The 24280-nt window shown below is 34.0% G+C and overlaps 4 protein-coding genes across 5 annotated transcripts; 1 reads left to right on the top strand and 3 right to left on the bottom strand.

The window, feature by feature from the left end:
* Positions 1–1419: 1419 nt before the first annotated feature.
* On the bottom strand, positions 1420–6396 carry LOC127266676 (GTP cyclohydrolase 1-like). Its single transcript, XM_051297018.1, has 4 exons — positions 6283–6396; positions 4716–5034; positions 1773–3746; positions 1420–1541 (listed from the first exon to the last, which is right to left on the bottom strand). The coding sequence occupies exons 2-3, from the start codon at positions 4942–4944 to the stop codon at positions 2587–2589; spliced, it is 1389 nt and encodes a 462-aa protein (XP_051152975.1). The 5' UTR covers positions 4945–5034; positions 6283–6396; the 3' UTR covers positions 1420–1541; positions 1773–2586.
* On the bottom strand, positions 5593–11994 carry LOC127266679 (uncharacterized). Its single transcript, XM_051297021.1, has 10 exons — positions 11877–11994; positions 10114–10242; positions 9973–10030; positions 9704–9877; positions 8318–8499; positions 8060–8234; positions 7757–7965; positions 7521–7646; positions 7352–7455; positions 5593–6456 (listed from the first exon to the last, which is right to left on the bottom strand). Exons 2-10 carry the CDS (start codon positions 10154–10156, stop codon positions 6283–6285), a joined length of 1245 nt encoding a protein of 414 aa, XP_051152978.1. The 5' UTR covers positions 10157–10242; positions 11877–11994; the 3' UTR covers positions 5593–6282.
* Positions 11690–17489, bottom strand: LOC127266678 (serine/threonine-protein kinase MHK). Of its 2 annotated transcripts, XM_051297020.1 has the most exons (19): positions 17239–17489; positions 16551–16709; positions 16340–16473; positions 16155–16233; positions 16009–16077; positions 15782–15871; positions 14772–14910; positions 14564–14666; positions 14405–14457; positions 14128–14194; positions 13922–14030; positions 13763–13828; positions 13605–13673; positions 13473–13524; positions 13281–13391; positions 12766–12797; positions 12618–12663; positions 12459–12534; positions 11690–12035 (listed from the first exon to the last, which is right to left on the bottom strand). In XM_051297020.1, the coding sequence occupies exons 3-19, from the start codon at positions 16345–16347 to the stop codon at positions 11891–11893; spliced, it is 1314 nt and encodes a 437-aa protein (XP_051152977.1). In that variant the 5' UTR covers positions 16348–16473; positions 16551–16709; positions 17239–17489; the 3' UTR covers positions 11690–11890. The 2 variants fall into 2 exon arrangements, with proteins under 2 accessions (XP_051152977.1, XP_051152976.1); XM_051297019.1 differs by having other exon boundaries at positions 16340–16709.
* Positions 17490–19418: 1929 nt separating this feature from the next.
* LOC127239408 (peptidyl-prolyl cis-trans isomerase FKBP62-like) lies at positions 19419–23573 on the top strand. The gene is made up of 12 exons (XM_051257526.1): positions 19419–19762; positions 19872–19958; positions 20538–20798; positions 20882–20956; positions 21036–21116; positions 21203–21397; positions 21485–21580; positions 21657–21832; positions 21910–22032; positions 22113–22259; positions 22372–22499; positions 23254–23573. The coding sequence occupies exons 1-12, from the start codon at positions 19582–19584 to the stop codon at positions 23387–23389; spliced, it is 1686 nt and encodes a 561-aa protein (XP_051113483.1). The 5' UTR covers positions 19419–19581; the 3' UTR covers positions 23390–23573.
* Positions 23574–24280: the final 707 nt, after the last annotated feature.

The following is a 24280-nucleotide window of genomic DNA, read 5'->3' as shown; positions in this document are numbered from 1 at the left end:
CAGAGCAAACATGAAAATCTATCAATACATCGATACACCCAACCAAAATTAAATAAAAGGTCAAGACAAGAAAAGAGCAAAACATGCAAGAAAACCATTACAATTGAAATTTAGAAATCATCGACGTACCTGAGATATCCCTTTAGCTTACTACATCAACTTACTACGACAGATGGCTGAGAAAGAAAAGTTCTACGTTTTGATAGTGTAGCTGAGGAGATAGAAACTCTTTGATGATGGGAAGAAGGCATACTTGCTTCTTCCCAATTCATCAACCAATCGGGTTATTTATAGGATAGGGAAACTATGGTGGTTAGGAGAAAAACAAGATTAGCATCGAAAACTACCAATTTGGCAATGCCCTTTCACACACAACACACAAAAATGAAATCATAAAAGGGATATATATGTATGACCACTTCATCCGTTCTTGAGAATAGAATTGGGGTATTTATAGGATAGGGGAAATATGGCGATTGAGTGTAGCTATTGTGCTAACAACACACAAAATAAAAACCAACAGTACATGAGGTATAAACCGACAATACTTGTTAACATAAAAACAAATACTAAAAAACTGACAACACTTGAGAGTAGTCTACACAACACATACTATAATTGATTTCAATACAAAGTATGTTAACACATCGTATGTATAAAAATAGAACAAACAACACATATTAACAGTCTAAACCACATGCTGAGTTAATTCAAGTCATGTGTTGTCTACCTATATTTCATGTGTTGATTAGAGCTAATCCACATAGCACCAATCGGCACCCTAACCATTTCCGTACTAATTAGTAAGAAAACACAATTAGTATATATAAAAAATTTTTTTTTACCAATTTGAGAAATCCCTTTCATACACAACACACAAGAATGAAATCATCAAAGATATATGATCACTTCATCCTTTCTTGAGAATGGAATTGGGGCATTTATAGGATAGGGGATATACGGTGATTAGTAACAAGACAAGATTAGTATTGAAAACTACCAATTTGACAAATCCCTTTCATACACAACACACAAAAATGAAATCATAAAAGGGATATGACCATTTCATCTTTTCTTGAGAATAGAATTGGGGTATTATAGGATAGTGGAAATATGGTGAGTAGCAATAAAACAAGATTAGCATTGAAAACTACCAATTTGACAAGCCCTTACAGAGACAACACAAGAAATGAAATCAAGAAAGGGATATGAATATTTCATCAGTTCTTGAGACTCTGGCGAATAGACATAGTCGATCCTGCAATGTAACTACAAACAGGCATCTTAGAATTTGTACTAATTCTATTTCTTCCCCTTCTTAGCATTCTTCTTTTCTGAAGCAAATAAACACAAAAAAACGCTGTAAGAGAGGATCACTTAGAATAGGCTAAGTAAAATGAAAAGGAAAAGATTGAAAACCTTGTTTCCTTTTGGCCTCAGATTTTGCAAAGAAATCTCTCCATTCATCAGTTAGAACAAACACAGGCTCATCATCATCATCTTCCTCAACTTCCAAATCCTCAAATTCATTTTGCATAAACCTTAATCCAACCAAACGGAAACAAACAGTCAACGAAATTACTAAGCACGTCATGCTAGCAGAATCATCGCTCCATCAATTCTTCAGTTGAATGGTATATTGAAATAGGTTATACTAAATGTCAATTTCATAATTCCTAAATCGATTGATAATCATATTTGTGAGATTGAAATCGCACTACTGACTAGTCCAAGTGCTCAATAGAAAGAAAAACGACGTGTTGAAAACTTACAGGGAATCATCGGATGTTGGATTGGGCTGATTATCGAGAAAATCAGGACAATGGTTGAATGGAGTAGGCGCAACTAGTTCCGGATTTTGCAGGGTTGAAAGCGAGCACGACGGCGAATGGTTCTCCGGCTGCAAAATCGAGCGGTGAAGCGGGCAGTGAGGATTTATGTAAAACACGTGGTGATGGCGGCGGAGCTGGTGGTGGCAGTGGCGGTGGAGAGGATTTGGTCCGGGGAGGTTCCCGCTATTGGAATCCATGCGGATCTTTGGACAAAGTAAAGCTTTTCAATTTTAGGGCTTTCTTATTTCAATTTAGAGTAGCTAATTACTCCTACAATTGTTCAATACCATTTTTAAGATTATATTTTTTTAGATTAACATTGTATTCGATACAAAAATTATTTTTTTATTAATAAATAAATATGAACAAAAATAATTTTTTTTTAAAAATTCATTTCATTTTTAATAAAATTAGACAAATATCATAAAATCTCATTTTAAACTAAAAGTTGTTAAATTTCATAAACTCTCGGTAGTTCCTAAAATATTGTATAAGAAAACTCTCTTCCTCAGTCTTTTAACATCAATTACAATTTACGTGCAGTTGGTACTTCCCGTCCTTTAGTACTTCAAGTGTGACCGAACAATGTAACAAATTTTATGATACGTAAGTTACATACGCAATTCAAAATTCGGACAAAGACGACGATGATACGTAATAAAAATACTTGCAAAGAAGCATGTGTAGTTCTTTCTTTATTCCACCCTTCCTCAAACCCTATAGCCATTCTTCCTGTCCTTTTCTTTCTTTCACGTCAGCTTCCAAACTTAGGAACAATCTGCAGAAACTTCTCCCTTGCCGCCGGGTCCGTCGCGAACCGCCCGAGCACGGCGAACGTCGCCGTGCTGCTACCGAACTTCTCAATGCCGCGCGAGATCATGCAGGTGTGATTCGCTTCCACGACGACGATCGTGTCCTCGCCCAACACCGTCGACGCCGTCTCCGCGATTTGCCTCGTCAGCCTCTCCTGCACCTGCAGCTTGAACCCGTAGAAATGCACGATCGATTGCAGTATCGACTTCCCGACAGAGGTGACCCGGCTCGTCGTCGACCCATAATACCCAATGTGGACGACGCCGTGGAATGGGAGAAGATGGTGTTCGCATTGCGACCACAACGGTAAATTCATCTCCGAGCAGAGGTGCTGTCGATCGCCGCCGTGCGAGTGCAAGATAAAATCGTGTCGATGAGGGATCGCGTTCAGCTTCACGTCAAAATTGGTCTTCCGGAAGCTCATCAGCCATTTCAGAAACCGCGCCGGGGTTTCGGAGAGTTCTTTCCTCGACGGGTCCTCGCCTAATTTGCGAAGGATCGACGAAACCGATCTGAGCATCGCCGGATCGATCGCCGTGTCGAAGGTACGAGACGAGGAAGACGGGCACCACAATTTATCAACCGGGTTCATGTGGTCGTCGATGTTTGTACCTCGGAATCGGAGGAGAGTGAGGAAATCGGTCCAACTATCGACCATTTCGTCCTCGAAGGCTCCCGATCCCGACGTGACGGATACCGTGACCCATCCTCGGTGATTCGGTTCGAAGATGGCCGACTCGAAGTCGGGGAAATGGATGTGAGTGCATTTGAGGAGGACGGCGACTCCGGTCGGTTTGACAGCGTGGTGTAGCGCATCGGAAATCTCCCGAGCTAATCGATGCGGTTCTTGGAGGCGTTTGGCGAATATTTCGGCTACTCGGGCGAGTTTGCTCAGGCCAACGACTCGTTCGCCCGACGGGATGTAGCCGATGTGGCACTTGACGTGGAACGGGAGTAAGCAAGATTCACAGTATGAGTAGAGATCGAGATCGCGAACGATTACAAGCCCGCCGGTTCCTCCCGCACACCCGACCCGGCTCTCCAAGCCGGCTTCCAGGAATAAGGCGCCGTTAACAATGTCCTTCACCTTTTGCGTATAACCTGGATAGAAAAAAAAAAAAAAAAAAAAAAAAAGAACATACTTTCATATACCATACCGAAATCATATGTAGCTTTACAAGAGACTGAAGTTACTATGCTGAATTTATTCTCTCTAATATAATACAAATACAACAAATAAATTAACAAATGTCCATGTAGCACGTCCTATATGTGCTGTATTATTTGAAAACATATGATGTCTGCCAAATTTTCATGTAATGTTTATATTGATTTGACTCAATCAACACTATAATTAGCTTTTTCTATAAGTATAAAACTTCAATTTGTTATGAAGAACTACAAAAGGAGCCGATGAAAAGAATAACCGAAATCAACAACGTGGAAAAGTAAGGAGCTCGAATTCATTGATTAAAAAACACACAAACCCTATGAACTAAAAACAAAACATACTTTCATATACCGAGCCGCCGAAATTATTCATATCTCCATATGAAAGAACTTCAATTTGTTATGAAGAACTACAATGGCAAATAGAAGATCTCCAATTCATTGTTAAAAAAACAAACACAATCTTCGAATTAAGCAACTACGGTTCAATCCGATCGAAGTAAGCGCAATCTTAACAACAATCATGCTTCTCCGATTCAAGAACTTTTCGTCGATTTAAGTCTATCAATCAAAATCAAGCTCCTAAATTTGACGTCAAAAAATCTTACTTTTCTCCGATTCACAAACCATAAACTAGGAAGAACTTGTCTACATTTTTTACAGTCTACCAACCTCAAGCTCTAGAATTCAACATACATTCATTTATTAGATTGTTCTTACTTCTTAGCATAATTCTAAGGCAGGCATCTTCAACATCAACAATATCGATAATCATAAATGGCAGCATAGCATAGATTTGATGATACGAAGCTTAGCTAATCCGAATCCACATTTGCTCAAATCAATAAAAGCAGCAGAGATCGAAATCTGATGAAGCAAATTCTAATTTCAATCCGAGACCTCGTGTTCCTTCGCGGAGGGCTTTGGCGACGCGCAGAGGCGTCCGGCGCAGGCCTTCGCGATGGATGTCCTCGCCCAATCCTTGCAGCAGGATTCTCACAGCATCTTCGATTGATTGCGCCTCCTCCTCCTCCTCATCGTCCGAATCCAGCTCGACGCAGTCGCAATCGGCGATGTACACTCCGTTTCCGATCTCGCCATTGTAATGGCATTCATCCAGAGCGCCCATCAACAGAGTGCAATCGATAATCAGATTCAAATAGCTTAAATTTGAGTGAGAGGGAAACAGGAGTAGAGAGCAGAGCGGAGAATCAATTGCCTTCAAACGAACAAATTACAATTGCAAATTGCAATTCGATCAATTAATCCACAGAGAAACAAACAAAGAAACGAACGTAGGGGTGCGTGGTGTGGATGAATTTTGGGAATGTGTGGAAGAACAGAACCGAGTCGCCTTCCCTATTTCGGTCGGGTTCGGACCCCACGCACACACCATGACGAAGAAGATGACTGTCTGTTTCTGTTAGGGGTATTTCAGTCATTACACCATCTTCCGCGCTCAGACAGACACGCACTCGCTCTTCAATTTAATACTACTTCACCGCCTCGGCTAAAATTAAATATTTTACTATAAATAAATTATTATTATTATTAAAATATGAGTAATAAAGAGAATACATAAAATATTTTATTATAAATAAATTATATATAAATTTAAGATATAATAGAAAGTATTTGAGATAACTATCACAAACGGCTCTATATGACACTACGATTATGATTATTCTAAATAGCATCATACATATAATTAAAATAATTTATTTTTAAATAATAATAATAATAATAATATCTAATATAACTTATTTTTATGAGTAACAAATAAATATATACACACATACTTATTTTAAAAATAAAATTATAACTCTAATACGATGAAAATATTAAAACTATATTGATGTATTTAATTTGAATATTTATAATTTTCAATAAAAAAAAATATACTCCTGATTCCATTTTAGTCCGTAAAATAACAACTGTACCATTTTCTAATTTAGTAATTGTACCAAATATTTAGCATAATAAATTTAGTATTTTCTCATACAAATATCAGACTATTACGTGAATTCAAACTATGATACACAACCTAACCAAACAAACCTTGTAGTATAATTCTAGAAAATATGTAATCAATGTTGATCAACTCTAATTAACAAATAAAAAATATTAACAAAATTTACTAGCTTCTATCTCTTACATAGACAACGATTAGATCAAACCAGCACAAGCAATTAACACTTTATTACAAAATAAATAGCATATATGATATTATATATATATATATATATATATTATGGTATATTGTATAATATGGTTATTGTGCTTGAAATACAATATATTTGCTATATTTTCTTTACATCAAGACGATCAATCAACACCAAAGCTTTGCTTCTATTAACCATCACCACCACATTTATAAATTCACTTATCATTTACATGTAGATAGACACACACATACATATATATATATATATATATGTATTGACATAGATTCATAACATGTACGTACCTATTCTCCCAGCCACATATGTCGAATTTTACGCCACTCGACTTCCACTCCCGTTGTTGGATGATGCATAGGACAAGTGGGATCCCGACTACGGTAAAAACCATGCCGTAGGATAATGGCGATTAGTAAAAACATCACAGTAATTATCAAATCCGGGGAGACACATCTTAGAACCTGTTCAAAGCATGAATATTGTAACATGATTTCTCTGCGCGAATAGAGATCAAATATCATCCTTCGGAAATAGCATCTAGAATCTTGCGAGGAGTTCAAATTGACAACATATGAATTTGAAGTAATTAGCATTTCATCACAAGGTAGATACCATATACTATTTTATATAAAAACATGTGTTGTCTGAGTTATATATTGTGCTACATAAAATTATATAATGTGCTATGTTATATAATGTATTAACATTTGATTCGTGAGTTGTATATTGTATTATGATGTATAATATGCTCAGGGTGCGTTTGTTTGAGGGATTTTGTGGAATTTGTACTATTCCTACAAAAATTTTCCTCCAAAAACATCAAATCAAACATTTATTTTTTATTTTTTATATTATTTTAAAAATCAATTTTACATTCAAAATATCACATTAATTCTTATTTATATCCCATCATACAACTATTCAAATTCAAATTTTTTACTATTCAAATCTCAATCCAAAATCCAAACCCTCAAACAAACGCATCCTTATTGTGCTGCATGTAATTATATGATGTAGTATATATTATATTATTACGTGCTACATTCTTAAAAAACATGGATTGATTTGATGAAATCAACACCATACTGATTTGACTAAATCATCATGATAATCAAAGCAATAATTTAGTCCCGAAACTTTTAAGTACACTTCATTTGAAAATATTCTTATATTCCACTTGTTAAAACTCTAATAATGTTGTAGATCACTGCTCATATATCATTTTTCATAAGCATTTAAATACAAGATCGTATAAATTCCTGTCCACTTAAAATGCCAAAATGACAGATCAAAATTTGGGGAAAGATTCCACGGCATCATCAATATATACTGTAAATTTCAGGAAAGAAACCGAACCTTGAGGAAGAAGGGGCTTTTCAAAGAAAGATTTCTATCGGCACGTTCAAGGCAGTATGCTAACATTTCGACTATTGCCAATTGGGTGTCCGGGTCATCGTTTCCTGTAGTGATCAATGCAGCTATAAATATACTCCGGAAAAAAACAGAAGGTATCGAAACTATGTACCTGGAATGTCGAAAATCTGTCCTGTTGGAGAAACTCCCAGCAACTCCCCGAGATAAACGCGAATTCTCACTCGCTCGGAAAGTGGCAGTAGATCTCCATGTGTAATTACAACAGCAGGCTTGTCATCTGAGATACAAAAAAAAAAAAAAAAGGCGAATCGAAGGGGCAATGTAAGAGAAGAGACATTGAAGAAAACTTCTTTGTAATATTTTAAACAGGACTCGTTGGAACGGAACCTTTGAATGACAACAACGGGTTATTGAAATTTGTAGCAATCATTTGAGAGTATTGCCATTTGTTTTCAGCATCACCGTCCATTTCTTCCAAGATCGAAAGGGCATTCACAACGAATATGACAAAGTTAACTGTCCTGTATTTGGTAAAAGATGGTGTTGTTCGATTCTTACACTTCAACCGAGCTCTTAAAACCTTGTTGTCCGATTTCCTAGCACCGACAAAAACAATAGTTAAGATCCAACTCCATCGGAAAACAAATCGTGGCATTTCTTCATTAAATCAAAAGAAACTATGTACCACACCTTGTTATGAGTTCTCCATGACGAACACCTTTTTTCATCCAAGACTCGACCATTTTCATGTTTTCAGTAGAATCATCAGATAAACTGCGTGTGTCGTATAAACAGAACGAACCTGAGCCTCGTGGAATTGAATACTCGTGAAGAAAATAGGTAGCTTCTCCATTAGAAGAGTTATCTGTTCGATCAAGTAAATCGAGCGACGGTTATAATTTTGTTAAACATCTAGAAAAAAACAGATAAAGAAGTAAATTACATTACATGAAACTTGAGCTCGTTCCGATGCAAACACATCATCCTCAAGCACCCGAGAAATTTTATTAACAAGGCTACTTTTTCCAGAACCTACAGCGCCGACGAGCAAGAGACACGTAATATTTGGCACCAAATATTCAGGCGGAGCCTCCCCGCCTGCCTTTTCATCCCACGAACCCGGGTAATAACTGAAAGACGAAGAGCTCCAAGTTAATTTTGCGGTAGAAACATGAATATATCATGCATTGTAAAGATTTAATTTATACCATATCTTGAAACCTTCAAATGTAATTCTGATTTTTTAATTGTAACACATTACACACAAGCACATTATCAAGAAGGATTGAACCCTCGACTACATTACAAGCTCGTCAAACTTTTAAAAGGTTACGAAACACAACTAGAGCTTACCGGTACATTACGAAACATCATTCTATAACAGTACTAATCGTCTTTAACATAAAAATATCCTATGTGTTAACTAAACTCAAAAAATATACATGTTTCCCGATTAATATTACCAACAAATAATATATACAAAGTGTGTTTACTTTGAAGTTTGAAGGATATGATTATAATACATAAGATTATTTTACTAGATTAATCATGAGATTAATTAATACTATCATGTTCACTTTACTTCATTAAATTAATCTCACACATCTAGATATGATTAATCATCTCCAATTAGTGTATTACTATATCAAATTTTAATCAATCACGGGTTTTAATATTATAAAGTAAACAGTGAGTAGGTTGGATAAAATTATATTATCCAATTTAATCACTCAAAGTAAATACACCCACAATATACTAAAAAGATCCATGGTATTGTGTCCAATCCCGAAATTCGTTCTATACATATGACCAGCAACAAGAAAAATAAATGCAATAGCTAAATGATGATGAGCAATATCACTCAGCCATAAAATTTGTGTTTGTTGATATTTAAATATTAATTATTATGTAAAAATGTAATACAATTTTTTTTTTAAAGAAAAAGCAAAAATACTTCTTATAATACTATTACAATGACCTGAGGCGAACCATGTGCGGCAAGTGACAGTCACAAGTCCAACTCATACACCACCAAGCCATCGCTTACGGGACAAAGATATTTTTAATGTCAGAGCTGGATAAAGAGAGTATAATACTTCTTTCTTAAGGGAAATTATTTAATTTATCCTATAATATTTGTACAATATCTTTTATTTATATCTTTTATTATGACGCATTATATCCATTTATTTTTTTAATGCGTACAATATGAACTACTCAAAATATCTAACAATGGCACCAAAAAAATCCTTTGAATATCTGCAATTTGATAAATGCTTCTTTCAGTCTCAAAAATCGATTTCAAAGTGAAAGAAATGACAGAGCAAAGCCTACCTTAGTATTCTACTTTTGGCTTCCCCCAATCTGTTCGTCCGAGACTTCAACAACTCATAACTCCCCAAAACATCTGCATAGACCTTGACTCTCTGCCTCTCCACAGCCGCAGAGATCGAAGAAACTTCCCCCAAATCGTTTTCCGATTCACAATTCAAATGCTCCTCGTCCCTACTGAAAAACACAGCAGCGATCATCAACCGATAGATGTCAAATCCATACGGAACGAGTGTTTCTCCTCGAATTGAAAATCAATATATAAATTAAACCTGGAAACACTGGAATTTGGCGATTCGTGCGGCGAATTTAGACCTTGCAATGATTCGTCTGCAGAATTTAGGAAAATCGGATTAAACTTCGTATTTACAGAAAGTAAAAATAAAAATGAACTAGAAAAATGGATGAAGCACCGGCGGATGGAGGAGTAGGAAGGAAGAAGCTGTCTCCGCCCATTACGGAAAGGTTTTCTGAGCGAGCAGAGCAGTTTGGTGACACTTCTTCAATGGCGAAGCAAGAGAGTGGGAAGGGAGGTTGCTTAGCTGCAAGGGTTAACGTGAAATATTAATATATATATATATATATTCATTGCCACGTGTCACGTTATGATGTGATGACTAGTCTCTGAATTGTTGATAGTTGCCTGTTTGCGGGGTTCAAACCGATCTTTAGTGTGATTTGTTTGTTGAGTTTAATTCGTAGAATATTAGGTTTGAATAGAGATTTATTTGATGTGTACTTTCACTATGGTTTCTATAACAGCTAAGGTTGTGTGTCTTTTTTTTTTGAGTTTTAAAATAAATTAATTTGAATTTAATATAAAAATAATATTTGATAAAATATTTTGTGAAAAAAAAATATTTTTTTTTTTAAGAAAACGCCAGAGTTTAAATACTAAAATTTGTAAAAATATACTAAAGAAACATTTACTAAATTTTATTTTCATACATTTAAAAATATTATTTTATAATACTATATAATATTATTCTTTTAAAAAAACCCACATTAACTATATATATTTATTTACAAACATTGTATCAGAATATTTTACTATTTTTCAAAAATATCTAGAACTTCAAATAGCGTTGAATTTTTTAAATTTTGATTTAAGATTATATTTTGATTTGAGTTGTAATTGAAATAATATTTTAATATAATTAATTTGTTCACTTTATATTTTAGGATGATATGTTTTTGGCAGTATAATAAATTGTGTTGTTAATATAAAAATATTTCATAAAGTTAAAAGAAATATATATATTTTTATTAAAATATACATTAATTTAATTTTAGTTTTAAATAGAAACAAGCACACTATTTGTGTTCTTTCAAAATTTTGGTTTCATCGTTACAAATTTTATTATTAAAGAATTCTAAAATTTTAAAACTTTCAAAAAAAAAATAAAAAAATCCAAGAGTATTTGGAGTTTGGTTTCATTCGTATTTTATTTTATTTTTAATTTTTTTCTTAAATATTAATTTTGGTATAGTATTTTATTAAAAATCTAGTAATTTTTATAAGATAATTTGTCATTCTGCAAATTTTTTTGAAAAGAACATAAAATTGTGATCTCACTAGTACTTAGATGTGTTTCCAATTCCAATTTTTATATTTTTAGGGTTTAGGGAGTATTAGACTATAGTGAGTATAATATTTTATTTAAAAATCTTTTGAATTAAATAAAGTGGACGAATGCACCTATAATTATTCTATGAACCAATTAAAATCACACTCTAAAGTTGATTAACTATTCTTAGTCACAAGAAACACATCAAAATTTGAATATTTGGTATGTTCACTTTACGATTTTATTATATATATATATATTTTCATAAAAATATATTATTTTATTTTACAAAACATCACCTTCAAATAACTATTCAACCAATAATAATAATAATAATAATAATAATAATAATAAAACTCACCAATCTCTAAATTCTATGTATACCCACCCCATTTTTACAAAGTATGAAAAAACCCGTAGATGAAAAAACTCAAATATTTAATAATAATAAGAAGAGAAAAATAATGTGATTGACTCGCTCACTATATGGACCTCAAAATCAATAAACCAAAAGGTGGTTGCGACTAACTAAATCATCTAAACAAGTAGGAAGTAAAGTCAATAAAAATAAGTGTAAACAAAAATTGCCTCAATTCATTCATTCATACCATATTAATATAGATCAGAGGTATCGATGATGTTGGGGAAAGGGTGCTGAACTTGCGAGGACCGGGCGATCTAGACCACCATTGGCCTGGAACGGCGCCACCGTGAATCCTGCTGCTGCCGATTCCGGAATCATATTTGCTGATGGATTTGAACCAGAACTGCCCACAAAACAAAACACAGGTGATCGGTTACGGATTTTTTTAAAGTTGATAAAAATAAAAAAAATTTCTTTTTATGATAAAGAAAGTAAAAAAAAATAAAAGTTTTCTTTATTAAAAAGAGAAACACTAATAACTACCAAAAGAAAGAAAGTGAAAATAAGAATAAATTTTGATGATAGAGAGACTATGAAATAACAACACACATGACAATAGTCCACACAACTCACGCTACTATTATTAAAATCACAAAAGAATATGTTCATATAACATATCCATATAAAATATCAACTCTATCCCATATTCTCCATTTTTCATCAAAAGAAAAAAAGAAAAAATTTATTCCCAAGATTAAAAGACACATTCAGAACACCATTTCATTTTGCATCCTATGTTGCTTTCTCACCGAATATCAAATTTTACCTGAAAGCCAGCGATAGGGAAGGCTCCACCGATGTAGTTAATACGTGGTGATTGGCAGGGAACATCGACCAGAAAACTGAAAAAAAAATATAAAAGAGGAATGTTGGTGGTAAATATTATGGTGGGGAAAAATATATATATATTAAATCCAAATACTACCTGATTGTTGTGAATGGTCGATATAACTGGGATGGATCATCACATCCTGCATAAAAGAGGGTCGACAAGTTACATAACAGATGATACTGACCAGGTGTTATTGTATGTAGTGACAAGAGGAAGAACATGTGTAGGTTAAAGCACGTACGTCTTTGGCACCTTGATCTCTGCAGATCATCTCTAGAAAAATGTAAAACAACAAGACAACGATAAGTTTTCAGAAGAGGGGGAATTTACTTGTAGGTTCGGAAATGCTAAAGCCCAAAAGAAATAAGCTCAAAATAAATAAAATTAAAAAAATAAAACCCAAAAAGTTGAAAAAATGGGACTGCTAATGACCACACAACATCGGACATCATCACATCAGAGATGCAATGAGTCTGATTTGTTGGACCCTTTTGGACGAGTAGTGCGAATTTCATCCAATTCTGAAAAGACTAAATTTTTTGGCAAATTCCATCTACTTTGGTTCCTACCACAGGCAGATTATTCTTAAGGTTTTTTCAAAGAAACTAAATCAATTACTAATGAAATCTTAGGTCTAACTATGTCGATTTGTACCTAGGGGTTGTATAATACTGATTAGTTTTTACAGAGAAAAAAACACTATGAAAACATGGCGTAACATGTAATAATCCAATAAATAATGTGGGAAGGAACAACCTCTACCCAAGTTTGGAACGCTGGGGTTCACTGCCAATGTCAAGCCAAGAAAGCAATCATCCTTTGAAGCACCGAAGTCCCACAAGTTCAGCTCAAGATTAGGTTCGGCTCCTACAAACAATGGCAATACATAATTATGAATCACATCGTTCTTACATATTGGGAGGCATGAAAAATACCACGTAAAATTACCTAGACTTAATTTAAGTCCGTCTCCAAGTGGACGAGGAAACGGTGAGGCAACCTAATCATTGGAAGACATTAGCAACGATGCAGCAACTGCATAAGCTTAGAAAATATATATATATATATAATTTATATTACATGGAAGAAAGGATGATGCAAACATTGCTCTGCAGTCGGCCGTTTCAATGGATCCCAGGAGCAAAGTTGCTGAAAGGTATAAAAGCATTACATAATGAAGGCTATATGAACCAGGGACAAGAAATATAACGTGGTAATGACACACTGATTAAATCTACCTTAATCAAGTCAATTGCTTCCAGGCTTGCATTTGGAATAATATCAGACAAACTGGCAGGCTTGATCTATCAACATGATTGGCATTTGAATTAGTTGAAAGTGGTGGGATAGAATGATAGAGGGTGATGAAATATAATACCAAAACCGAGACAACTTACATATGAATAACTGATATCAGTTAATTGAATAATGTTTCTGGCATGAGGGAAGGAATTCAATTCAGGAGCCCCAAGAACCCAAAAGATCTTGTATAACTGATCAATTTCACTGTATTCCAAAACAACGGGTTACCTTTCCAAAAGTATATAACTATATTATAACAGATCTGGTATAATGATATTCCAAAACTAGATTGTGAAGTTACCTTTCCCCAGGAAACAACGGGTTCAAAGTGAAAAGTTCAGCAAGTATTGCACCAACAGCCCACATATCTGTAGATAGTTATATATCAATCAAAACGTGTATATGCTCATCATTTAAAATAAATGAAATAGGAAGAAAGAACGCTCTAAAATGTCCAATAAGAAGCCATATTATTTGCAACAACTTGAAGCACCAGAAATAAAAACATAAGCCAGCATTTTGACAAACTTCATTCAATAGAGTGACAGTAAGCATGCTCAGTAACAAATCTTGCATACCGATGGCAGGGGTATAGGATGAAGAATGAAGTAAGACCTCTGGAGCACGATACCTTGACAAGAAAGAGAAAGTGCACACAAAGGCATGCGTCAGACTCATAAATCGTTAAAAATAGCAATAAAGACTGGTGTATCAGTGTTGGAAATATATATTACAACCAGCGAGTAGAAACATAATCAGTAAAAGGAGGTGATGATGACAATTCTCTAGCCAGTCCGAAGTCGGCAATCTTTAGCATGTTATTTGTGACCAGCAAATTTTCTGACAGAAAGAATTCAATGAATTAGCTCTACACCATGATCTTTCTCAGCAAACAAAAATGGATTTCTTATTCATATAATACAGAAAAGCCTTCATAGATTTTACCAGGTTTTAGATCACGGTGAAAATATCCGTGTTGATGCACATGTGCAAGCCCTTGCAGAACTTGGGACATAAATGCTCGAATCTCTTCCTCCGAAAAAGAAGTCTGTCGATCTTTCATTATTTGGTATAAGTTATGCTCCTGGGAATATAAAGCACAAAAAGGTGTTGGAAGGTTCTCCACAGAATATTTCATTATCTATTATGCTCCTTTAAGCTTTAATTTTATGATCGATGGTTAGAAAAAAAAAAACACATCAAATGCTTTTGTAACAGATGGCAGACTTCAAAATTAGATATAATGAGATACTATCATCAGATAAATTGCAATGGACAGACCATCTGAAATAGCAGATTTAGATCATCTTCTAAGCTATGTTGCTTTGCCATGTTCTTAAAATTAGGTTATATTAAACACCTAAATGCGAGCAACGACTACTATATGCATATAATCTAATTATACATGACCTTTAACTAGATTAATATTTTATGCATTGGAAATTAATCTAACTAAACCATCCATTGCTTTGGTTTAACTTCATAAGATAGAGTTCTCTTCTTTGATCTACAAAGATGCATAATTATAAACCTCTAGTGTTCCCTGTTCTGATGTGAATTAGGTAGTAGGCAATGCTAGACTCTTGTCCAGAATGGCACTAATCAAATATTCTTAAATGGATATTACCCTATTCTTGTCCAGATAAAGTATATTCATCAGTGTGTGTGGAGGATGAGTCATATTGGTAAGTCTAAGCAATAAGTAAAAAAGTAATTTGCATAAAGACAAGATGCAAGTTCAAGTAGTTCCACTGCTGTGCCTAAACTAAATAACATACACACACATACCAGTTTCAACGATACAGCTCCAAATAATTTACAAATCCAAATCTTGATTATAGAGATATTTTAACTATCAATGACATTGCCAAGTCTGTCATGCTTCACAGTTAAAAATAAAAATAAATGAATGTATCAAACAAAGGAGTAGCTTTCAAAAAAATATAGAATAATACCATGTACTCAAAAATGAAGAAAAGCTCATTGTTTTGTCTGACAATCTCCAACAACTTTATGACGTTAGGGTGATTTAATCTTCGGAGGGACTGCACATTCGAAGGGAATAACAAGTTGTCAGCCAGTGTCAACTAAATAAAATACACACTTTTCATATGTAATCTCTGAGTTCCAACATGTTTAGCAAGATCAAGAGAAAAACTACCATACATTAACTCGCACGTACCTTCACTTCTCTTAGGTTTACACATTCCTCCCAGTAATAGTACTTCCTCTTCATCTTTTTGACAGCAACCTGGAACAGGTACAGGATGTCAAGTAGATTTCCACAAGATCAATGAAAAGAAAGCGCGCAAATAGGTTATTGCTCACAATCTCAGATGTCTCAATATTTATAGCTTTATATACATGACCACAACTTCCATCGCCAATCTCACCAAAAAATTTATATCTGGAGGAACAACAGCAAAGAGCACATCATTACAAAGCTTAGATAATAAGCTCAACCAAAGGAACCCAATTAATTAACAATATCAAACAAGAATTAAGATACTCACTTTTCCATTCTTCAATTTACAAATTGGTAAGTCAAAGTTTGATCAGTGGATCCCGGACCTCGTTAAAGAGGTTTCTACACTGTTTAAACAGTGTTGTTGAGCTACTGGTATGCACAAATCTGGCCTTGCGTCCACTGAATAATATAATGTGAACCAAAGAGTTGGCTTTTCATTGTAAGATTGACCAATTATCAACAAAATAGATATCAACATGCTTAGATGCAGCCTATACTAGCTGCAAGCAGTGGTTATCATCTAAAAGCAGCCACTGAACGCGAGGTCTCTGCACTATGAATGCTTCAGAAAAGAATTTCAAGCTTATCTACAATCATCAGCATAAAATCTTGAGTGCCTCTGGAATTTCAATCACCTGTTCATAAAGTAAAGAATCAGCATCAAAACAGTGTGGAATCCAACGGTGTAGGAGATAAGTGGTCGCAAATTAATACCTAATCAAGATATTCTACATGCCAATCCTTTACCCTATATATATACATATATATATACACAATCATCTCACGGAAATAATGAATTGAGGCAGTAGAAAAATCCCTAATAACTGATTCCAACCCTCTGATAATTGAGGAATGGCAAAACACACACACACACACACACAAACAAAACAACTCATCACATAATCGAGACTAAAGATCAACAAGGGCTAACACCATAATCCAGCGCATCGCAATCCACACGGTGTGGGAAAAATAACAAAAACACCGAACCTAAACAACGAATTCCAGAATTGCAAGCTTCAACGCACAGTGCAAATTCAAATAACAACGCCTCATCAATCAAAAGCACAATCACAATTCACACCGTCCAAAACCATATCAGAAAAAAATAAATAAAATAAAAACAATTAACATCTACAAAACGTAGCCGCTAAGTGAGCTCACCTTCTAGAAAACAAAACCACGGCAGCATCGTCGGACCTCGGAAGATCTAGAAAGAGAATTGCACAGCCTCTGAAAGCGAATAGATTATTCGAATCGCGAATGCAGTAATACGACAGGAATCGTTGAAAACAATACAGAGAGAGAGAGAGAGAGAGAGAGAGAGAGGAGAGAGATTTGGATTAACGGAGCGACGCTGCGAATATATTAATAAACAGAAAACTCCGCAGAGGTAGCGTTGGAGAAGAAACCAAACGCATATATAATGAACAAAACCCATAAAATAAAATATGACTCGATATATCAAATACAATATTTATCTATTTATTTATTTATATGACGTGGAAAATAAGATTTTTCATTCTTATTTTAAAAGATTTTAGGATATTATTTTGTATTTATAATGGATTCGATGATAATTATATTAGTAGTAATTATTTTATTTATATCAATATAATTTTTAAATTAATTTTATTATCGCTTTTTTTGGATTTTGTAGGGCAATTTTTTATTTTTATAATATTGAATTCCTTTTCAAACTTTTTTCCCTTTTATATTATAAGTAATATTTTGTTCACGATGAGCATTGCATTAAACCTTATTCCTTTTTTGTTAATGATTCTTAAATTTAAAATGACTGTGAATTTAATATTGTGTTGCAAATATATATATGTGTTCTAAAAAAAAAATACATAATTTTTTATTAATATTATTAAAAATATAATATATATATATATGTATAGTAGCACAATATATGATATTACAAATAAATGATATTATTTTCATATCTTATAATAAATAACATTTTGGCGTCGAAATTTGAATTCATGACATCGTATTCATAAGTTCATTTTACACCACTGAATCATCGCGGATCATCGCGGACGATATTATTTTTATTATTACTATTATTATTAGTAGTAGTATTAGACTTGGTAGTAGTAATGACCAAGTATACTCTTTTAGATGAGAAAAGATTTCCATAAAATTTTAAAATTGAGATGGCAATGGATTTGGATAGATTTAAAATTCGATTTCAATCCAATTTATTTATTTATTTAGTATCCGACTCAATTATTCAGATATTGAGTCAAATTTGTGTTGGATTTTAGGTCCCAAGTGGGTTTGGACCTTGTTAATACATGAATTATATATATAATAATTTTGAACAATATAAATTATATTAAAACAATATTTTTTAGCTTTATTTATTTATTATTTATTATTTTACTATAATAGTTTGGAATAAAATATATAATTTTATTATATGTCAAATTCGGATGTTTGTCAAGTTTTAAGATAAAATTTAAGATTTGTAAAAATAATAAAAAAATAAAATAAAAATTGGATCCATCTAATATAGTTTAGGTCAAGTTCATGATCATATTTAAATATAGCTTAGTCCAATTTGAATTTTGAATCCAACAATGTGTATTTGAAACAAGTCTCAGGACATGGCTGAACCGACCAATTGTCAAATAAAATATGATGAACATATATCATACACATTTAGCTTGTGGCACTTAAAGCTGAAAAAAAATAATAATAATAATAAAAATAAAAAACAAAAATAAATAAATTGAAAATTCGATTCGAATCAAATAAAAAAAAATGGTATTTTGGCCAAAATAAAATAGATACAAAAAATTTTGAATTGTAATGACCCAACACAAGTATGAATCGGGCTGTGCTAAGCTGATTTGATTTTAAATTAACTATAATTTTAAAAACATATTGGCAAAAATGAATATATAGTCTAATAATTTAGTTTTTAGTTTACTAGTATTAAGTGATAGGTATATTTCTTATATTTAACTTATAAATTTTATTAAATTGTTTTAAAATTTTAAAAATAAAAAATTAAAATATGGCAAAATGGGCCGGCCCAGTTTCATGTGTCTGGGCCTGAATTTTTTGGCCCGGCTTAAAACAAATTGAGCAGGTCCGATTTGCCAAATGTTTAATGATTATTTATAATTTTAAAATAAAATCAATATATATTATTAAGACTCTAAAATATATATTTAAATATTTTTAAATTAAAATTTTATACTATAACACAAATAAATTAATACAATTTTCTATGTCACGTAAAATGTAATGACAAAAAAATAAAAAAGGGGGGGCCAGGAGGCAATATATAAATATTAAAATTCTGGAATTTTCCTGACCTTTCGGCATACGCAGTCTATACGATGCGTTCGTAGAACTCTCGAGAATTCTCCCCACGCTATAAAATCTCCAACGGCCAAAGCCAAACCTTAACTGCTCGGTGCAGAAGATCGATTCGCGTTTGCATTCGTCATTTGACTGATTCCTGTCTGTTTGAGCTGTGAGAGGTTTGAAATGGAGGACGATTTTGATATTCCGCCGGCGGAGGGGTTGGATGATGGCATGGATCTTCCGGAGGAGAGCGCTTACATGAAGGTCGGGGAGGAGAAGGAGATCGGTGCGCAGGGTTTGAAGAAGAAGCTTGTTAAGGAAGGGGAAGGCTGGGACACTCCTGAAAATGGCGATGAAGTCGAAGGTAATTAATTGCTGATTTGGTTGTGTTGGATTATGGCTAGCTAGCGAAATTGTATTTTATTGATTTGAGAATTGAATGCTGACGAGTCTGCGTGGGGTGAAATTTGCAGTTCACTATACTGGAAAGCTGCTTGATGGTACCAAATTTGATTCGAGTCGTGATAGGGAAAAGCCATTCTCGTTCACTCTCGGCCAAGGTTAGAAGACACGGCACTCTTTTATGAATTTGTGATATTTGTTAGATTCCTGCTTTTGATCGATTCGGTTAGATTGCAATTTGTTTCTGCTGAATTAGCATATAAATTACAGAGTTGATCATGCGTCGTATTCATACAATTGATGATTAATTCATGGAATCAGCACGTTATGATTATCAATGCAATTAATGTAGCTGGAGAGGATTTGTTCTGTAGATTGCAATTCTATGCTGAATTAGCATCTACATTACAGATTTGATCGTGCGTCATCATATTCATTTCATACCAGTGATGATTAATTTGAAGAATCAACACGTTCTGATTATCAATGCAATTAATATAGCTGGAAAGGATTTGTTCAGCAGTTATAGAAATTCCAAGTATTATAGGAACGATTATCGTTTTAGTTGATCTGAGAGCCTAGTCTATGAATTCTAGATACCCCAGGAAAATAGGAATCGTCAGTGTCGAATCATTTCATTATGAACCAAATCACTGCATAAATTCTCTATTCATTACATTTCAATCCATTACATTGAATTCATAGTAATTTTGGGAAATCTCTTTTCCATGCTACAGGACAAGTGATTAAAGGATGGGACGAAGGTATCAAAACAATGAAGAAGGGCGAAAATGCCGTCTTCACCATACCACCGGAATTGGCATATGGTGAATCCGGTGCTCCTCCGACAATACCTCCCAACGCCACCCTACAGTTTAACGTCGAGTTACTATCCTGGGCGAGTGTCAAAGACATTTGTAAGGACGGCGGTATATTCAAGAAGATTGTCAAAGAGGGAGAGAAATGGGAGAATCCGAAGGATCCTGATGAAGTGTTGGGTGCGTAGACATATTCACTAGCCAAAATCATTTAATTCTTCACCATTTTTTGTGCTAACTTTGTTGCATTCTTTTTAATTCAGTCAAATATGAAGCGAAGTTGGAGGATGGAACTGTTATTTCCAGATCAGATGGCGTCGAATTCACTGTCCAAGAAGGTGTGTTCTAAACCACCATTTAGAAATGCAATTGGTTTGCATTTGACGATGACGAGAAAGCTTTCTCTTTTGTGATCAGGTTATTTCTGCCCGGCCCTGTCGAAGGCCGTGAAGACAATGAAGAAAGGCGAAAAAGTCCTACTAACTGTTAAGCCACAATGTATGTGATGCTGCTGCTGTTTCTCGAACCCTAATTTTTTGATAGTTTGGAACCTCCTAACTGTCGACTTGATGATGTTATTGCAGATGGTTTCGGTGAAAGAGGAAGGGCTGCCTCGGAAGATGAAGGGGCTATTCCAGAAAATGCTACCCTCAACATTTACCTGGAGCTCGTGTCCTGGAAGACAGTTTCGAACGTTACAGACGACAAGAAAGTCGTAAAGAAGATACTTAAAGAAGGGGAGGGATACGAGCGCCCTAACGATGGAGCTGTCGTTAAATGTAAAGAAGTTCTTACGAGTTTGCATAAATCGGATGATAATCTTATGGCAACCACCTAAAAGTTTTGTTCTTTTTCTGTTTGATCAGTGAAATTGATCGGGAAGCTGCAAGACGGGACTGTGTTCGTCAAGAAAGGCCACAGTGACAACGAGGACGAGCTATTTGAATTCAAGATAGACGAAGGTAAGAACTTGTGTGATCTTGAATTGAACTATATGCAATCCACGAGGATCTAATCTTTGTTTAATTCGTACATCAGAGCAAGTTGTCGAAGGATTAGACCGAGCTGTGGCAACTATGAAGAAGGGCGAGACAGCACTGTTGACAATTGCTCCCGAGTACGCATTCGGCTCATCCGAAACTAAACAAGACTTGGCTGTCGTTCCGCCGAATTCGACAATATACTACAACGTGGAACTTGTCTCTTTTGTTAAGGTATGCAAATCCTTAAACGTATAGAAACTATGTTGAGTCGGAGCAACGACCGATGGTATCGTATCGAACTTGTGTAGGAAAAAGAATCGTGGGATATGAACACGGAGGAGAAGATCGAAGCTGCCGGAAAGAAGAAGGAAGAAGGGAATGCTCTGTTCAAGGCTGGGAAGTATACACGAGCCGCGAAACGCTACGAGAAGGTACTCGAATAGACAAATTAGCTGTTGTGATTCTACTTTTCGATTAAGACGAAATGAAAAGAAGTTCGATTTAAATCCAGGCTGCGAAGTACATTGAATACGACACATCGTTTGGTGAGGAGGAGAAGAAACAGTCGAAGGCTCTCAAGGTAACATGCAACCTGAACAATGCTGCTTGCAAGTTGAAGCTGAAAGATTATAAGCAGGCGGAGAAGCTCTGCAGCAAGGTGTGTGATTAAATTAAATTAAATTAAATTGAATTGATTATCTTCTCAGTTTCAAGTTATGTTTGGTTGATTGATGAAAATTGAAAATGCTGAAACTGTGGTGTGAGTGAAGGTATTGGAGGTGGAGAGTACAAACGTGAAGGCACTGTACAGAAGAGCACAAGCGTATATGAACATGGGGGATTTGGATTTGGCTGAGTTTGACATTAAAAAAGCACTCGAAATTGACCCCGACAACAGGTAACAACAACTACTAAATAAAAGAATAATGATAAGTTGCTGCTATGGATGATAGGTGGACATCTATTTGAAGATTATTTTAGAAATGACCATTGTGCTGATCCGGTTAAGTCAGTATGGTGCAGATTTGACTGGATAAACACAATCAATATATCTTTGCCCATTTATATGACATATATTTGAAAAATATTTTAGAAATGATCACTTTATTGATTTAATCAGATCAGTATATGTCATACACATAATCAATATGTATTTACACAAAATAGTATATGATATCTATGGTGCTGATTTAACTAGATCATTATATGTTAAGATACATATATTTACATATAGTACAATACATGTTATAATATATGTTGTATTATAAATATGTTAAAATATGTATAAATATACGTTGATTACTTTTATAGAATAGGTTGATTCGGTCAAATCACCATTATGCTAGATCGGAAGTTGATCTATGATTTTTAGAAATATAAGTAGATTATAAATTGGTTAGTCTCATGATTACAAAAATAAAGGGTCTAAATAATCATTATACATTGTCTATTTGTTATTTACACAATTTTTGGTGTTTCTACTTGGATCACTTTTTTTGCAAATCTTTTGAATTGTGGGGCTAATTTAATATTAGATTTGTTTTTTGTTCTAAAATGATAAGAGCTCTATGTATGAGACTACGGGATAGTTTATTTTTTTTTTAAAGAAAAAAATTAAATTGTAGATTGATTTGTTTGGTAAATAATTGCAGGGATTTGAAAGTAGAGTACAAAATATTGAAGGAAAAGGTGAGGGAGCACAACAAGAAGGATGCCAAGTTCTACGGCAACATGTTTGCAAAGCTCAACAAAATTCAGCAGCCGAGGACCATTGACAGCAAAGCTTAACCAACACATTTCACCTCATTAATCAATGTAAGAAATTCCTCGATCTAATATTTTAATAATTTCTTCTTCACATTTTTGGATCGAGATTTTGATTTTCTAATAAAATTGGATGGATGGGTGGGTGGTAGATTTTCTGTAGACCCCTTTTTTATATCCAAATTAAGGATCTTCTTCGTTTTGCTCTTTTATGGATGACTTATTAGTTTATTCGTAATATTATTTGTCAGTCTTTGGGGCCCAAAATCAATAATATTAAGATACAGTTGTCTTCATAGTCAAGCATTGTTGTTGTTCTTTGGCCCAAATGTATAACCAAAATGTTCACTTAATAGATACTCTTCCCCCTATCAAACTTTTATTATTATTATTATTATTGTTTTCCCGCTAAATATATATATTTATGAAATAAATTATTCACTTTATTTATATTCTTTAGTTACTATAAATATTTAATCTTTTCTTTCTTTGTACTCTACTAATATTACTTTAGTGTTATTAAGCAATCAATGGAAGGAAGGCATTATTAATTGGAGGGATTTGTTTGAAAGAGGAAACTCAATAGAGCCAAATTTAAACTTTTAATGTTTTTGAATTTTGTTTGCTGTATATAATTTGTTGGTTTGATACGCTTTGTGAAATTTAATTTGTAAGGTATCAGATTCGATAAAGAAAGTTTGCTTTTTATCCGTAAAAAGAAAAATGACAATAAATAATTATGGATAAGATAAACTCACTCCCACAGTGACGTGACATTTACATATTTCTGGTCTCTACACACAACTTGTGCTCCAATGTCATGTGAATTAATAAATAAGCACATATTAACACACACGCACACCTAAAGTAGTTCTGTATTTATAACAGGCAACCCTTTGAAATTAATGTCAAAAT

The sequence above is a fragment of the Andrographis paniculata genome, unplaced genomic scaffold (assembly GCF_009805555.1).
Source record: "Andrographis paniculata isolate CXL003 unplaced genomic scaffold, ASM980555v1 Contig77END, whole genome shotgun sequence".
NCBI classification, from domain to species: Eukaryota; Viridiplantae; Streptophyta; class Magnoliopsida; order Lamiales; family Acanthaceae; genus Andrographis; species Andrographis paniculata.
The sequence above is the reverse complement of the archived record's forward strand: the minus strand, read 5'-3'. Positions and strand labels throughout refer to the sequence as shown.